The sequence below is a fragment of the Crassostrea angulata genome, chromosome 8 (assembly GCF_025612915.1).
Source record: "Crassostrea angulata isolate pt1a10 chromosome 8, ASM2561291v2, whole genome shotgun sequence".
NCBI classification, from domain to species: domain Eukaryota; kingdom Metazoa; phylum Mollusca; class Bivalvia; order Ostreida; family Ostreidae; genus Magallana; species Magallana angulata.
In genome coordinates this window covers 27,496,246-27,514,992 of record NC_069118.1, presented here as the reverse complement: position 1 = coordinate 27,514,992, position 18,747 = coordinate 27,496,246, and the positions used below count along the sequence as shown (strand labels likewise).

The window sequence follows — 18,747 nt, the reverse complement described above, 5'->3', positions numbered from 1 at the left end:
CTAGTCGACAACTTTGGAATAAAAAAAAACATCCCTTGATATACATACATCTTTAAAAATATGATGAAACAAAACTATCATGAATTCTATAGCATTGAATCATGATTTTTTGAAGTATACACTCTCATAACTGCCGCGGTGTGTGCATACAAATTGAGTAACGCGCATTAGCGCGTTATGAAAATTTGTATGCACACACCGCGGCAGTTATGAGAGTGTATACTTCACAAAATCATGATTTAATGCTTATATTTACATTTTTTAACTTCTTGCCTTGTCTGCAAATATGAATTATACCTTAAAATTCCGATCTTATCCTAAGGGTAAGTTAATATTAATGGAAGAGCCACAGTAACAGCCACAAGCGTGAACTTTGATTTTCGCTTGTGACGTTGCAGTTTACAGCGTTCAACGTTTGTGACGTCATAATAAAACTCGTCAATTTGACCTTTGACTACTTGTTGCATTTAGAGGCATTTGAAGATCACAGAATTTAATGGGAAAACACAGTAGAATGTAAATATAAGTAATTCAATACCAATTCAGTTAAATGAGTACAAATAAACAACACATATGCATATGCACGAAGATCATCCATAGTACATGTAAACCATACCTATTTAAAAAGAATTACAATCAACGTCTAATTGAAGGAAATTGAACACTTAATCCTAGAATTAATAAAATAAATGAATTAATTTGAGCTCCGAAAATTCAAGGTGTGCATGTGAAATTTTAGAATCTTCAAGAACCTCGACAAACGCATGTCAATAGATCTACAATTGATACACACTCTGCACGCTTTTAAAACATATTTTAAGTAATATTTTAACAAAAATTGATTGTACATGTATCTAAATGCGAGTTCATAAACATTCAAAATACATGTAGCTTTCATACGGTTTTGTTAAGATACTAGGAGTAAAAAAAATGAAAATGAGAATGTATACGTGTTGTAAAGTTGTAAGTAGTATACATGTAGGTATAGAATATACAACAACACACAAGGACAAATTACAACTGTAAACGTTTTGAATTGCTCCTATTCAAAGGAGTATTCTCAATATTTTGAAATCAGTTTCGTTTCATAGGTTCAAATTTGATTAGAATCATTAAATTCCAGTCTAAGCTTACTGAGTATTGATTTAAAAATCAATAATCTATTCATACTTATGTATACATCTATCTTGTTGGGGAATACATGTTTAATTTAAAAGTACAGCATCTTTTTAATTATTGTGTTTATATCATCTATCGGGGTATACCCATCTTTAATTCTTCATACTTAAAATATAGATTTCATTAACGAGAAGTAATGTATATTATATGTGTTTAACAAGGTAAGCCCATGAATTATCAAATTGATTTAATCTTAATCTATTTAAAAATAGGAACAGTTATCGAACAACAGGTATTTTTTAAAGTTATACGTACATGTACAAATATTTCAATAAATGGTGAATGTTTACCTTAATAAGACATATAACAAACCAAAAATTAAAATTCTCTGTTTATTTTGCCTTAAAAACAAAACACTCGCCATTTTTGTGCACAGACTAAGGACTTACGCCTACCCATTAGCAGGCGTAGATTTAAACCCAAATTTAGTCCCGACTAAGTTTCCGCCTTTTTGAGAAACGCAACTTAGTCCGGTTTTGAGGTTTAGTCCCTGATTTAGTCCGGACTAAGCCTACGCCTGGACGTAGGCCTTTTTGAGAAACCGGCCCCTGGAGTTTGACTTCGAGAGATCAAGGGTTTCAAGAGATCAAGAGTTTGAGAAATCAAGAGTAAATTTGCTTAGTTATATAGGGAAAAAAATCGGGACCCTAAACTCACTTCTAGCGATCAAAAACTTTGAGCGATCATCATAACAGCTTTAAGGTGGTGCAGGACATCAGGCGATCATCATAACAGCTTTAAGGTGGTGCAGGGCACCTGCATATTGTGATGTATACTTCCTATTGAGTATAAATATAATATTTTCCCCCAAAATAATGTTACCTTACATTGAAGTGCAATGGGTTAGAGCAATTACATGTCTGTAAGGGCATTTGGAGTCTGAGGTAATGTTACTATTGATGTAAATGAATTTTCATTTGGGGGGGGGGGGGGGAGGGTCTGGACCCCTCACTCCCACCCCTTTTCTAAATCCGTGCACGATTATGTACACGTAGGCACACAGAAGCAAATATAAAGCCGGCAACCGCCGTGGAGAGGGGGCATAATTTAATTTTGTTTGTAATAATTATATAGACCATTATACTTTTTATGACAGGAAATGTTATAAAGATTATTGATTAACTTAAAATTCACATGCAAACAGTTCAACCCCAAAATGCACATAAAGTGCTGCTCATGTGTATTATCACATGGGAAGGGATCTCATCCTTCAGTTATGCAAATTATAATTTTTAAATGTATTACCGGAACTTGCATGTGGCCTTCATTTTTAATTAAACTGGTACTAAATAGTGTTATATAGGGGCAAACACTTGGTGCGGGTATACCTGTCTAATGACAGTATCTAGTTTTGTTTTGTTTTTCTTTTTTTTGCTATTTGTTTTTACTGGCTTGTTTTGGGGGGTTTTTTTCCAAGCAAGTAACCACTCCTTAGCGTTATTAAAGTGCATCTATACATAAAGTTTATTATCTAAAATATGCAGGCGAGCATGTGAGTTGGTGTGTTTGTGTGTGGTTTTTGTGGGTGTAATTGTGTGTATGCTTGTATATCATAAATAAATTATTTTAAAAAAAGGTAGCTAAATAAACATACTTTAGGTAGGTAAATAAAGCTATGTAGGTAAATCAAGCTACGTAACAAATAGATAGAATGTTTTATCATTAAAATGATAAATGTCCTACGGACCTTGTTCAACGATAGAATTCGTCCCATAAACTCCCTTCGTAGCAAATAAAAGAATTAAATTACACTGTATCTCATCTAAATTTTTGATTGGTCTCAAATACATACAATGTTGCTCTTTTATAATCCCATATTACCACATTAACGTGCGAGTACCTATTATTGCCGAAAAATGCCCAATTTTTCTCTATTACTCTCTTCATGTAAGCTGTCATGTAAAAATTTCAAGGCAAATCTCTGCACTGATCATTCATTTGATTTGAGGAATAATTTTTATTTCATTTTCATCAATATCAACTTACTTCTGGCTAAAATTAAACCCTGTTCATGACCTTTGATTTACGGGAAGTTTGAGTACCCATTATTGCCGCTCATATCTTTTCGTTATTTTCCAGTAATTAATCGGTAAAAAGGTCAAACTTTTAAAAGAATCTATCAATAAAGACAATTTAAGATAAAATGTAAGAATATAACATAAAAAATTATATCATAAACGCAATTCAATCATATTATAAGCAATATTCTTTTCAATGTCCCTGCGGCCATTTGCACACAAACGGGGGAATATGTGCTTCACCTGATTAAAAATTAAAGAAATGCATTGCTTTTTTATTAAAAGCTTTTAAATATATGTTATGTGTGTCCATTAAAAAAATAAAAGTTAATAGCAACGCCTCTGATTAACAACGCAGGTGCGTGTGGATAAATATTTGATCCACCTCAGGTTGCAAACAAAATGGCGTCTTACAAGCAAGCAGACGCTCGGCTTTCTTTCTTAAATATTGTGTAGTAGGAATTGTTTCTTGCGTATTTTTGTCAAATATCATAACATGGAGGTAAATATTCTTCGAATTTGGACCTAAACAAAAAATGCCGTCATCAAAATGGATTACAAGTCAAAGATTCAGTGGCATGTGTCATCGCACGGATACAGCTGAGATACGTGTTCATAGCTTACCTTTGTTAAGGTGTGTTACGAACTGTTTGAATTCTCTTCATTCCCAACTCTTATAGTGTCTTAAAAATTCTGTTATTTATTTATTTTGGTTTGTAGCTGAAAACTACAAATAGATAGCGGAAATCTTGCTGTTTTTATAACAATCGGCAATAATGGGTACTTGCACGTTAGCTGTTTTTGCAACGAAATCGCTGCCACTTTTAACATTATGTTTGAAAATTCGCTGTTTATGGTCGACCGAGACATTCCAAGTGCGATTTTCGACAAAATAGCATGCAAATTCAAACGCGTCTTTTAACAAAATACCTCGGTACGACTCATTATAAATGGATAATATATTTTGTGGACTAAACTAAATATGCATGCTCAATAAGGTTTGTAATGTATAAAAATGTGTTTTTCCTCTGCAGATTATTTTTAACAGACTTAGAATCGACGCGAAGCTGATCCGCTTCGCGGCTGCTACATTGCAAGTAGTGTACGTTATAGTGTAAATGGGACGAATTCTTACTGTGGCCAGAGCGTAGCCAGGTCCCGGTAAGATTATTCTTTTTACGTAACAAACCACATCAATATTTACCAAACCGGTCGATGTTCTTTAAACAGTTGCATCAAAAAGCGCTTCAAACGTCTCCTCCAATTTAAGTATAAGAAGGAGATAACGTCCATTGGTAAACTGTTCTCCAAATAAAAACAGGCCGTCATCATTGCTTCTTTCTAAAGCCCGCGCTTCTGTCATAGTTGTGTTCGGTATAAAAAGTCGAAAATATTTATACTCGGATATTTACGGACAGACGGGCAGATAGTTATATTTTATTTAAATGTTTATATTATTTGTTCAAAAATCCAACGAACTATATATCATTGGTATTAATTTGTATATGGTGTCAAATATAAAATATCTAAACAATACTCCTTCTTCACATATTCTTATGTTAGATTAATCATTTCTATTTTTCTCGCATTATCACCGGTGTGTCCAATGTGAGACAGCAGTGTAAGATTTTCATTTACACTGTGTATTACTACTGTGGAAATGCAAAATGATGGATTGAGATTATCCACAAGGCAATTTTTTTTTTTTTTTTGAAGTTCGTGAATTTGTTTTGAAAAAACTGTCGTGTGCTTTCATCATGACTTGCACTATTAGCAGGCACGTAGCTGGGGGGGGGGGGGGCAGACTCATCCAAAAAATCTTGACAAGCAAAAAAAAAAAAGGAAATTAGGACTTCCCCAAAATCTTCAAAATCCTAATCCGTGGTGGGGGGGGGGGGGGGGGGGGGGTTATGTTAATTTTTTACATCCTCCAAAAAAGTGGGGGGGGGGGGGGGCAACCCCATGATAATTCTATTATATGTAAATTTTAAAAAAAATAGTTCATGCGAGAAAAAGTGGGGGGGGGGGGCTGCCCGTGCCTGATTAGAATTTAAGCACACGGAGGGATAAACCGAAAGTAATTTTTTGAACGTCGTAACAAAAGTTGTCATACATCTGTTTTTCATGTATATATAAATTAATGCGAGAAAAATAATCATTCATTATATACCCGTGTGAGATAGTGAATTTCCACCTCGGGGCCAAGATTCATGGGGGGGGGGGGGGCTTTAGAATCTGGTTGATATTGTCTGGTCTTGGTAAAATATTATATTACATGTATATATTACATGTTTAGCTTTCAGCTTAAAACAAATTTCTTTATTACTGACCATCCGCTGACATCTCAGACGTCGAACCTGCCTTTGCACTGGTTCTGATCTACAAAAGATTTTAACATACTGTATAAGCTTGGAGGTAAAACCAAAATTAAATAAATATACTCAACCAAATAAAAGGCTTTGAAGCAGTCTTTTATCATAAACATTTTACATGCATCATGTATAAATATATATACATATTTATAAACATTGTTTATTACTATGGCAAATATTGCTTGAAAGTAGAAACTGCATGGAACGATGGGTTCAGTGACGACACAATTTGATGAAACAATTTAACGTTACAATTTGAAACACAAGTTGTAGTTTATAAACAAACATTTAATTGGCCGATTTGATTTTCGCTTGGTATTTTGTGGAATTTGATATATTAGTTAAATATAACCACCTTAATTGGTTAGTGAAGAGATTTCAACAAGCATTCTCAGAGTACTGTATATTAGCAATGCATGCCCCCTACTGGCACCACTATATTATTGCAGGGATGTTGTTATATTTTGGAAAATCACATGCTACTGGGATTTCTGGGATCAGCAGGAAATTGCGGACTTCCTTTCTTAACATCATCACTTTCATCTCACAATTCTATTCAATTCTATTCAAACAAGAAGAATTAATTATAACTAACAGACATTTGACTAATTTAGGAATACTGGTTCGCGACGGTTTATATTAGTGAGCAGAGGTTGCTCGCAGATTTCGCGGATACTTATCACACGGGAATAATACTTGGTTTATAGTACTGATATTTAGAGCAATATTTTATCACATGGAATATGCAAGATCTTACTGCAACATAACGTTTTAATACTGGCGACCTAAATTCAAAAATGGCAATGACTTGTTCAAAAGGTGCCAGTGACCTCCATTTTATTTTAGGGCAATGCAATCGGAACATCTCAGGCCTTTGTATCTCTGCCGAGCTATGCCGGAAAGGCCCGATAAGTTGTATTGAGTGCAATGATAAACCACAACACTAACCCGATTATAGATAGGAAAAATAAGTGAAATAGAAAACATCTTTTAAACTAAGCAAATGATTTGTTTAGACAATTTCTTAATAACATTTTCGAAAAATATTTAACTGATGTGTTTTTTCCCTTTATATTATATGTATAACCATTCCTACAATTCAACTTCTACTGTACACCAAGTGAATTGACATATAAACACCGACGTATATATATCTTTCGTTTCGACATTAGTGCTATGTTTATCAAGCGGTGTCGACCTTTAACAATGTTGTTTTTATATAATATGTAAAAACAGGTAAAAGAACATTTGACTCAAAACCATCGGAGGCTCTTACTCCAAGGGCTGGAGTTTTCATGGCACTTACTAGTGGTGGACAGCTACATTTGTAAAATTTATGGTTAGGGAAAACGACAATAAAAACATCGGGCTCCGAAACATCGGAACAACCTACCCCGGAGTTGAATTTGTTAGAGTCATCCGCACGTGGTCTGACACTGTCAACATATTGTGTTGATACAACTTCTACTTTAAAAAATATAGGCCTTCATGTAATACATCTACTTAACATAAATCAGAATCAAACCCTACTGTACACCAAGGGAATTGAAAATGAAATAAAACGACGTATATATATTTATATATATATCTCTCTTTCGTGTCGACATTAATGCTGTGTTTATCAAGCGGTGTCTAACTTTTACAGTATATAAAAGAGAGTAAAAACATCATTTTTGATAACATCGGAGGCTCTTACTCCGTGGACTGAAGTTTTCATGGCACCTACTAGTGGTGGACAGCAACCATTGTAAAAATTATGGTTAGGGTTACATGTCTAGGCCCTATTGTAATTTATCTACATAAAATGATCGGATTTTCATACATCGGAATCGGAAACATTCAAAGCTCCCAACCAATCTTATTTCAATTAATAATATCCAAAAATGAATCATAAATGCATGATAATAAAAACAATTTCAAAAATACAGGTATTCATAACTGAGGTTCATTAAATTTATTCTTAATCTCACCTAAAAAGAAATGTCAATGTTTTAGGTCGTAATTTGGGTGTATACACCCCTAGAACAACAGGTTGTATGCACCCCATGCACAACATCAGTTTTTCTTTAATAACTTTATATACGATTGATTTTATTTACAGGTAATCTATGTGTAAACATACATGTATACAGATGATACATACATGTATTTGTAAATACCCTTCATATCCTGAATGTGGTACACGCGGTGTACTAGTATCGTACGAACACCGCGGACATTGGTTTTTCTTTAGAGCTCTGCTTTCACGATTTATTTTCACAGGGTTATTTTTAAGTGTACTTGGAATACACTTTCTTCATTTTCAATAAAAAATGAAGACGGCGGGGGTGAGTTGGGGGGGGGGTGGTTCCTTGTCCCAAGTTCCTGTGAATTTTTGTTGAGAAATACATGAAAAGCATTGAAATATTTTATTTCAACATATGTTCTTATCGCTAAGAGTTTCTTAAATCAATTTTATATTACATAAGAATATTTAAATACACTTCCATTATCCATACATGTGAAATATTATACATTATATATTAAATAACTACCGCCAGTCAGAAGGCGGTCGGTTATAAGAAGTAGCTGTGTGTTTCTGCTGAGCTATAATATGAACGTCTAGTTACATGTACAATGTACATGTAACAATTGACAATTTTAACTTCGTCAATGGATTGTTTCGGGGGAGGGGGTAAGTCACGGGTTGAGGGCAGGTTGGTAATTTTTAGCCATTGACCGGATACTGATATTTCTAATAATATTCTAAAATATTTGTGTGGAACTAGCCTAACTGCTGTCAATAGAAGTTTAAAAAATAAATTTGTATATCCTTCTTGTCAAGCATATTCGTATTTAACTACTGCCACCCAATTTACAAAACAGTCGTTTAACCAATTAATCATTTATATATGTTATATGTAAACTAATTTTCTATTCCATATATTTACAACCATATAGATTTATTATAACAAAAACAGTACTGTTAAGACTTCTACTTGTGATAGATCGAATTCTTCTTTTACGACCCGAGAGGTACAAATGTACCGATCGAGATATAAAAAAATACTCCACACACTCATCCCCGAAGATAAATTCCTATATATCAGCCTTTACAAACAGGCAAACAATTCGCATTTGTAAGACCCCCCCCCCCCCCAAAAAAAAAAAAAAAATTAGATAAAAACACACACGTACGTGTGTGTTAAATTCATGCTGAGTTTAACGTAGGCTGGGTCACCAACTGATTCCGCCAAATGAAACAAATAAATCATTGTTGTTTATGCACGTAGCATCGGTTTGAGATTGAAGAAGGGGGGGGGGGGTTCCAAAAAATCTTGACAAACAACACAAAAAGGCAACTTCTCAAAATCATGAAAATCCTAATCCGAGATCCGTAGGGGAGGGGGTGGGGACAGCATAGATTTCATATAATACCAATTTCACTGTTAATTTTCTTCCTTTCACATCCATTTTTTCCATGGCTCCAAAAGTGGGGGGGGGGGGGCCTCGTTGATTTACTTTTTTTATATGTAATTTTAAAACAAAATGTTTTAATTGCTGCGAGAAGAAGGGGGGACAGCCCCCCCCCCCCCCCCAAGCTACTTGCCTGAAGTTATGACCACAACTAACAATGTTGATTCGCATGTTTACTGTCTATCGAGTAAATACCATAAATAACGAAAACAAGAAACTAATTATAACTGTTATGCAGTATTTTCTGGCCCCAGTACCATCTAGCACCCCCATCATTTACATCTTTCATATTTTTTTAGAAGAATATCCCCTACTTGGCCCCATTTCCAAACAGCCAAGATGTATGAAGTATCAAATTTCCATTTGACTCATTTTGTTGAAACAGTGATTTTCACCAGCTATGTGCAAACTTTTTGTTCTCAGAGTCTGAACTATTTTTAGACTGGAAGCTAATTCGGCCTAGTTAATACATGCACTTTATTCTAACAATGGCATGAAGTTGTAATTAAAAGACGTACAGCGAATCTATAACACGTTGAGAGATAATTGTATGTACATATCTGTATACTCGTCTGGTAACACAGACATATGACAATGACCCAGACATATGACAATGACCCCAACCGCTGCACCTGAAGTTACTCGTACTATGTATTTATGTATGTACCCTATCATTCAGAACTCTGGCTCTGTCTTCCTTCTGGGCCCAAAATTGGACAGTAAAATTATCTATCACAATTACAAACATCACATCAAATCTATTCATTTTGAAATAATTTTATCCTGATGTTGGAAGGAGAAGGTGGTAGAAGTTAAAGAAACACGTACGTCTAGGTTTCAATCATTGTACGATACATTCTCTTCTTAGTTATAAATAACGTCCATCTTTTTTTTTTACATCTATTTTTATCTTTTATTTCTTTCCTCTGTTTGTCCGTTATTTCTCCGTATTTCAAAGAAACATAGGACACATTTCAGAATGAATTAGAATGTAAAAATATTAAAAATTAAAAATATCATGAAATATTGGAAATTTTTTAGAAATAATTTGTTAACATTTATATTTGTATATGGGGGGTATAATATATATATGTATTTATATATATATATATATATATATATCAACAGAACACACACACACACACACACACACACACACACACACACACACACACACACACACACACACACACACACACACTCTCTCTCTCTCTCTCTCTCTCTCTCTCTCTCTCTCTCTCTCTCTCTCTCTCTCAGTGTATGTGCACGCGCGGAAAATTTTCATCCATTTTCCTGCAATGTAGATGGGACATGCATCAACAAAATCTATCAAGATCTTTATCATCAATGATGCGTGAAGTTCATGCGACAATAAAAAATAGGAGGGATAATCTCATTTAGACAATATTGAATTTCAAAAAAAAAATTCTGCCAAAAAATATTTAACATCTAGAAATGTACAATTGTTTCAAGTGTAACTTCTGCTACTTTGACACAATGTTTGATTCGTTTAATCACAAATTATGACATACATTGTAGATTGAAGATTATTCTATAAAATGTTAACTCTCAATCTTATTAAATTGACTGTCCATAGTTTACCGACTGTTGTTATAACAAGTACAATAAAAATGCTTAAATTTCTTATCGTTGGAAAAAAGCAGTCTAAAATTTTCGAGTACAAATGGCAAAATTATTAACCATACAGGCACGTAGCATCGAGGGGGGGGGGGGGTTGAAAAAAAAATTGGTATGGAAATCAACAAAATAAGCAATATAAAGGAAGTTTGAGTCGTTCAGCATCCTATGGAATCATGAAATATGTAACTGGGGTTTCATTTAATGTTTAGAATCTTATTTTCTAATGTGCTGGTGAGTTCTTACTCTTATCCCCTCTTATCAAAAATGTCATTAACAAATTCTTAGTGATGTGCATCTTTGAACATTATTCAATTAATGTCGCATGGTTTCATCAATCTTTCTTATTCATACGCAAATTGGCTGATCAGTATTGCGTTCAGTTTATACAATATTCTATTATGCAATATATCACATAAACGGATGGGATAGCAGGCATTGCCTATATAAATCCTCTGCGACATACAAGGTCAAGGTCATATATACAAGATTTAGTGCCATACAATATTGACAATAATATTGCAATAGATATTACATTGATAAATATATGCATATATGTATATTTGAAATATATGACCAGAAATTACAATAGGTATAATAATACATATTACAGTATTATAATATTATAATTTGTAGTTACTGGTGATAATAATTAGAAAAAAAAAATTAATACACACAGGTTCAGGTTGTGGTATAGGACAATAAGAAGGACTAAATGGATTATTTAAATCTCTTTGTAGATTTAATAAATTCATGTACATATTTAAATATTGCAATATTTTGTTTCACCATTAAGAATGAGATGAACTGAAAAGGGTATTGGCAGTCTTAAGGAATCTATATTTTGGATTAGTAAATGTCTTTGAACACAGTATGTTGGACATTCAATAAAAAAGTGGGAAGTTTCCACACATGTCAAAACTTGGGTTGTCACTCAGAAAATGATTATATAAATCAGCATTTAAATTACTAGCTGAGTTACGAAGTTTACAATGGATTATATTTTCCTTTCGAACACCATAGTTAAAGTACGTTCAGTTTAAAAAAGAATAGCTCTCATCAGCCACGAACCTCGGATCAAATGTATATCAAATATACGCATCATGCATCATTGGGACTTGCTAGTGCAATTGGTTTTATCAAAACTAGAAGTTTATAAAATAACTCACCCATCATAAAGATTTGGGGTTTTCTCTGCCATCTGGAAGAAGAACCAATTTTATAATCCAAAACACATATATGCTGATTTCGCACGCTTAATGCTGTTGTGCTTAATGCAACTACATTAAAGGTCATTAAAATGGGAATTCCTTACAAGTTAAACCTTCTTGACGCATGCGCTAGATGAAGGAATTCCCATCATTGTTTATCTATCTATCTATCTATCTATCTATCTATCTATCTATCTACCTATCTATCTATCTATCTATCTATCTATCTATCTTGATTCTTCATATAGTGACACCCCACCCCCCCCCCCCCCTCTCTCTCTAGCTGAGTCGGTCACCATAAAAAAAAATGAAATAAAAAGATATACTTTGGGTCAGGAAAGCAACGACAAGCAGTATATTAAATATGTTCTTCTAGAATCCGTCTTTATCGGGGGGAGGGGGTGTGACTATGTGGATCGTGAAAGTTGAATAGGTGTGACCTTTTTTTCAACTTATCTCGCAGTGGATGCATTCCTACAACTCTCTCTCTCTATCTCTCTCTCTCTCTCTCTCCATTTGTTTTCATTCACCAATGATAACGCAATTTTCTAACTGTACATTGTTTAAAGGATTTAAAAATTGTATGATGCTGACTAGCGTATTGGTAATTCTGCCAACATAAAACACATTGAACAAAGAGGATTGATTATCATTTCAAAGATAACATTACCTATACACAACACGACATTTTAATTTGCTAACGCAAGTAACGCCACTTCACACAACAGTCCATCGTACGGAAATGTACCCCTCGTGATGTTGCGTTAGAATTCGATATTTAAGGAAAAAGGACAGTCTTTGAGTATTATGAGGTGATAGTTTTGGTCGGGGCGTGGTCAAATCCAATAAAGCCTGATGGGCTTTATGATAGATTTGATCACGCCCCGACCGAAATTATCTCATAATATTCAAAGAATGATTCCTTACTACTTATAAGTAAGTAAGTATATTATTTATTATAGTGACATGTGCATATTATGTACAATTGTGCCGTATGATACAAACTTTATAATAACTACCGGTAGTATTTGTACATGAATATTGGGCACCCGACCCATTGGGCCTATAAGTCATCCTTGGTAATATTAACAATTATAGTTCATCACGAGTTATACAAGGTGTAAAAATTATTAGCTTATATTGGGGTTATGGTACATATTAAATTACAATGTTACATCAAAGTGAATATCCTCAAATGAATAAATTATCTATAAAGAAATTGTCTTCGAATCCGGAATGCTTTTAAAACGAATTTTAATAATTGTGTAAATTTATGGCTCATTAAATAGGTAAACATGTATTGTCTATCGATATCACAGTTCAATAGTGCTTGTGATAGTAGCTGTTTGCCAAGGATCTCAATGCGACACTGGTTATAAAACGGACAGCCAACACGAAGTGTAGTTCATTTTCAATGACGTGTTGGGTACAAAGAGTACACAATCGCTCGTTTGGAGGACGTCTTGACTTGATTCTTAATGGTAGGATCCCTGCTCTAAGTTGAGCCATGTGTGATCTTTCCGCTTTGCTCAGATTAAGCGTTATATAATTTTCTAAGCCGAAATCGGTCTTGGTACGTTCTCCAAGGAGTCTCTCCATATTTCCGAGAAGAAATTCGTAAGATGTGATTCCACCACGCCCAAATCAATAGCGCATTTGGTGTCTTTGTTATTCGGTCATCCTCAAAACATATCAGCTTTTTCCAGTATCTCAACACGCAGAACCACCGTCGAAATTGATATATATATGTATATAATTATAAACTATTATTTAAAAATAAATAAGCAAACCCCGCTGGCGCCTCAATTTGGCGTCATTTGCAGTTTTGGCTTGTATACTCGTAGTACGAAATCGATACGTAGTGTTATCACAGGCAAAGACACTAGAGCACGTAAATATATAAAGATATCTTCATATAAAATTTATATGATTAGTAAAGCTGCGTAGATACATTTGATTATTTCAAATCAGGACCCCTTTGAGCATACAATATACATTATTACTAAACAGTGTACGCATGAATAAATATTTACAATTTTGTTTGTTGTGTACAACACTATTTTTACACATTTTATCAGTTATTACTGATTTCATTAAGTTGAAAAAAAATACGTGAAATCCTATGTTATATATTTAACAAATACCACAATTTACCAAAATACAAAGTAGTCAGATTTAACACAAGCACCCACTCATATTGTATAACATACACTATATATTACATAAAGATGCATGTATACTGCATCATTTATTATTGTCTTCTATAAATTACACTTAAGATAATATTGACGGCGCTTTTTTTACTTTATAAGTTACAAAATTTTTGTTTGCATATTTTCAGCAACATATTAACTAAATGTATAATGCGAGGGCTGTTCACTATATGAACGTGTATTGTAGCAAAACGGGATACGCACAAACCGCGGATATTACTTTGAATGGATGTAATGTTCATTTCACTATTTGAGTCGAATGCTTTTGAGATATCGTACAATACACATATCATACGAGGGTTGTTCGATATGTAATGTTTTGCTTATTACAAACACAGTTTCTACTAAAAACTAAGTTGTCTCCATACGGAGACTAGAAGTTTTCTTTCTCATTCACTTATTTTACATGTACCTTTAGCTTTTGCTGATCATACTTCAGAGCAAATAGCTAACAGCTTAGTACAGTATTAATGGGATTTCTGAATGCTTCCGAAGACCTCTATTACACATATTTCTTTTCTTTTTAAAAAATTCTTTTCATGATCCGTCACAGCAAAGCAATACAAAGATATGGAAGGACCGAGCAATAGGGCCAAATTATGGATGATACTTGTAACTATTGCATTTGATTTTGATCGCTTTCAGTTTTTTATTACTCCAATTAGTGCTAAAACTCACCTGTAATTGAATTTTGAAGGCAAGCTCTGTATAAAAATGTTGGCACACCAGCTCCAATCATGATTATAGATTTATCGTCTCTTGAAATGTAGTCATCAAAGCAAGAAAACATTTATTCACTTATCTGCCTTTGTGTTTGACCAAGAACTTCAAACGTTTTGCTTCTAATTTGTATTTTCCTTTAGACTTGAGTTTGAACTATAATCTTCATCATTTAAGCTACTTTTCCCTATCTTTGTCACTCCATTATATTTCAATCCTGAAATGCGCCACGGTACGCTGATTTAGGTAGACCAATGAGGTACTGACGGCTGAGCCAAAAGTTTGTCGTACTTAACCGACGACCAGATAAGAAGTTTTGGAAAAAGGAAAAAATTGTATTGCACTAGATCTGAAAAGTATGATGGGTGGATGTGGCAACACGTTAACCTTCTCCGACTTCAAAAATTGCTTCACAAGCTCAGTAATGTGATAGAGCATTATCAAGTAGACAAACATGCCTAAATCCTGAAAACTATTTCAAAAAATTAATAATACAGACCCCTAAGCGTACTACACCAAAAAGGCGTGCGAGAAACGTTCCGTGTAAACCGTTTAGCGTTTTGGACAAAGCGTTCAGCGTTTCGGGCAAAGCGTCCGAGAACCGTGTGTAACGTTTCCTCAGATTTATTCATTTGGAATCTTTCTTAGAATTAATCGTTTCAAAATGGCGCTCGAGTTTTACACTTCCTCAAATGGTTTTTGATTATTAATGTACTAATATCTGTATGAATTACAAATTTAAACAACAATTTACTCATCTTTTATTCATCTTGTATGGAGTCAGTTTCATAGGGGCCTATAGAAAATATTTCTACGGTGTTTCCTAATTGGAACTTTATTCAAATACACATTGGATCAAAGTTTTACACCGTTAAGAAGACATGACTTCGATTTATAGAAAAAGAATACATTCTAAATCAACAGATTTTGTCGTGCCGTAATAAGCATGTAGTTTTTTCGTGAAACCGTTCGGGTGTGTATAATTAGCACACAAACCCCGGACACCCGGTAACACATGCAGCTGACTGTGCCTGTCAATGAAACTGTATTTTTCACTGGATGGTCACGCGTTTCTTTTTTGTCAAAAGTCAATAGAAACTTATTAAAGTTAAAGCAGTCGGAATCAGCAATTGATGGGTACAATTTATTAAAATGTTGGGAAATTAATCATTGAAACAAAATTTAGATTTAGAAAAAGAGTAAGACAATATGCTGTTCACATCCTACGATAAGCAATATAAAACTTTATTTGGAATCCCGTGGCTTTGTTCATGTTATCTTAATACATATCTTAAGACATGTCCTAGGATATGTCTTAAGACATATCTTATGACACACGATAAGATTTGCCTTACCAGTCTAAAACATACGTTATGTGTTACGTCTGTAGTGTCCACACGCTAAGACAAGCCTTACATGATTATAAACATCATTTCCATAATTCCCACGTGTTTTTTGTTTTTTCGGAACATTATAAAAATGGAGGAACGTGCACTAGGGGTTTTATGGAGTGTTATGATATTTAATTTATTTAGATCCTCGAGATCTTTGTTCCAACATGCCCACACCTGGCGGGTGCCATAGCCAAGGTGTTTCCGGAATGTCTCCTCCTCTACATGGGGAGTAGCCCGTGTCCCATTCTGTATAAAAAGAGGAGGCAGAAGACAGCCATCGGATGACTACTGGAGAGCTGTGTTTCCCGCACCCTTATGTACGGATTGATCAGCAGTGCCTTGCAGTATCATTAGGTCTTTTATCTCCTCACATAGCATGTGGTCACTCAAATCTACCCACATGTACAGGTTTGATATACTATCACCAATGACTATTATTCATCTTAACTGCTCAATTTTGTATCACCTCTCACATTTTATACGTTTAGTAAAATGCGTGCCCTAAATAGAACCAATTTAACAGGAGATTGGACTTTAGTTAGTTGTGTCAAACAGCAATCTGATGTAAGCCTGTTTATTTCTTTGCTGGCCACTCAGCCATGGCTCTTTAAAATCAACACGATTTGACAGGCTTTTGAGCTAAGACTACGCAATCAATGCATATTTCACTCGCAGTGTCATTTTAAACCTGTTTTGATGCAAGAAATAGTTACGTCCTACCGAAAGTACAATGTCTTGTTAAAATACTTCTACTTTAAAGCAATATGAGTTGTATTTTTTAGAATTTTATTCTGCTGCAAAAACCTGCTAGTATGATAAGTCTTCAAATTACCTTAATTCTTATGATAAATAAGATTTTAAAAAATCATTAATTTTTGCTTCTCTTCTAAGGAATATATAGCAAATCAATTTTTGTACAGGACGACAACAATTCATTTTTGCTCCAAATAAGGCTTCATAACGGCATTTTCCACAAAAATATAGCTAACAGAAATTAAAAAACCATGATTTATTTTTGTCATTTTAGTAGAAAAGATCATTTTAGTAAAAAAAAAGAAAGAGAATATGTGCCTCGACCCCCCTGCCCGATAATCAAATTTAAGTTCTGTCAAAAATCGTCGATAGTTACCCCCACCCCCACCCCGGTGAAAATTTCCCCAAAGGATTTTGTTTGTATTATTATATTTAAGATTCCAATAAAACTAAAGAAAAGAATGTAAAAGTGGGTACATGTATTCCCTCTTCCGATAACATCCAAATACATGTACATCTAGATCTATTGTTTGTGTGCTTATTTATATTTTAAAATACTATGACATAGTGTATATATCAGCTCCTCTTACTTCAAGAAATGGTGGTTCACAATCTACATGTTTACTTTTCAGTTTATTGAGGACTAGGGTGTCGTAGGTTAGAACGGCTTCGAGAAACTGTTATGACTAAGTTGTGTCTTAAGATACTTGTAAATCTGAGACACATCTTAATTTAGGTTAGTTTCTGAACATGCCCCCGATTAAAAATCAATGATTTTACATGCAATTATTTGACCCTTATTGATACGTTAAAAGGATGCTAACAAGTAAAAGCTTAAACACAAGCATATGCCTACAATGTACGCTTGCACGCATGTTATAAAAATAGGGAATCCATCTGTATGTATACGTAGTTAGTTGTAAATGCGCCGTTATACTTAGTCTGAAATTTAATTCATTATTTTGTTCTTTCTCATACATTACTTTAAGGGGAAAATCCGAAATAGTGATACAAGCTTTATTTTTGTATGTGTGACCCACGGAAAATGAATGTCTATCGGTATTCGTTTTACAAGATTTATTAAAAATCCACAAACTTATTACAATATTCCGCGAGGCCGGGAGTCGGTGGTACGGGCGCCTTGACCGTCGCTCTCCAACTGCCGAATAATTAAACATGACCAACAATTACTTATAGATAACGGAACACAGTTTTAACAATAGAGAATAATAGAAAAGTAAATATAAAGAGTTACTTCAATTAACGGATTATTTAGATAAACTGAGTGTCAATTTAGAGTGTCCAGATCAAAGTCACTCAACGTGAGTGACAAGGGAAAAGGTGTCATGTCCAAGGGGTACATTTCACAAGATAGTTGCCTCTTCCTCCCAATGAACACGTCCCCGTATTCAGAAGAAACCTACTGCTGTGGAACATGGTACTTGTTCCTCCTCGGTCCATTCTGGAACTGGGTACATCACACTTCCAATTGCTGGTAGACTAGAACCGTCTGTGAGCATGAGTCGAATTCACCGCAGCTTTACGAAAGTGTCCCCTTGAATCACCTGTCTTTGTCTTTTCCTTTAGTTCTTCTTCTCTGTCACGTAGCGTGCTACTAATTAAGGTGTCGTATTTGTTCTTCTAGCTGCTGAATTTCTTTGTCTCGTTTCTGTAACTCAGCCAGCACTACAATATGACGGTTTTCGAATAACTTTGCTTTTGCAGTTTGGTGGTTAATATATTCCCGCAAAACGTTGATTTATCCAGTTTATTCTTAGTAAGCTCTTCATTGA

General features: G+C 34.3%; 1 protein-coding gene across 1 annotated transcript in view; it reads right to left on the bottom strand.

Moving 5' to 3' along the window:
• LOC128160857 (uncharacterized) overlaps positions 1 to 18,474 on the bottom strand; it is a 198,272-nt gene extending 179,798 nt beyond the window's left edge. The window contains exon 1 of the mRNA XM_052824167.1: positions 18,379 to 18,474. Within this exon, the coding sequence (XP_052680127.1) occupies positions 18,379 to 18,474 (96 nt within the window). The remainder of the gene's footprint in view (positions 1 to 18,378) is intronic.
• Positions 18,475 to 18,747: the final 273 nt, after the last annotated feature.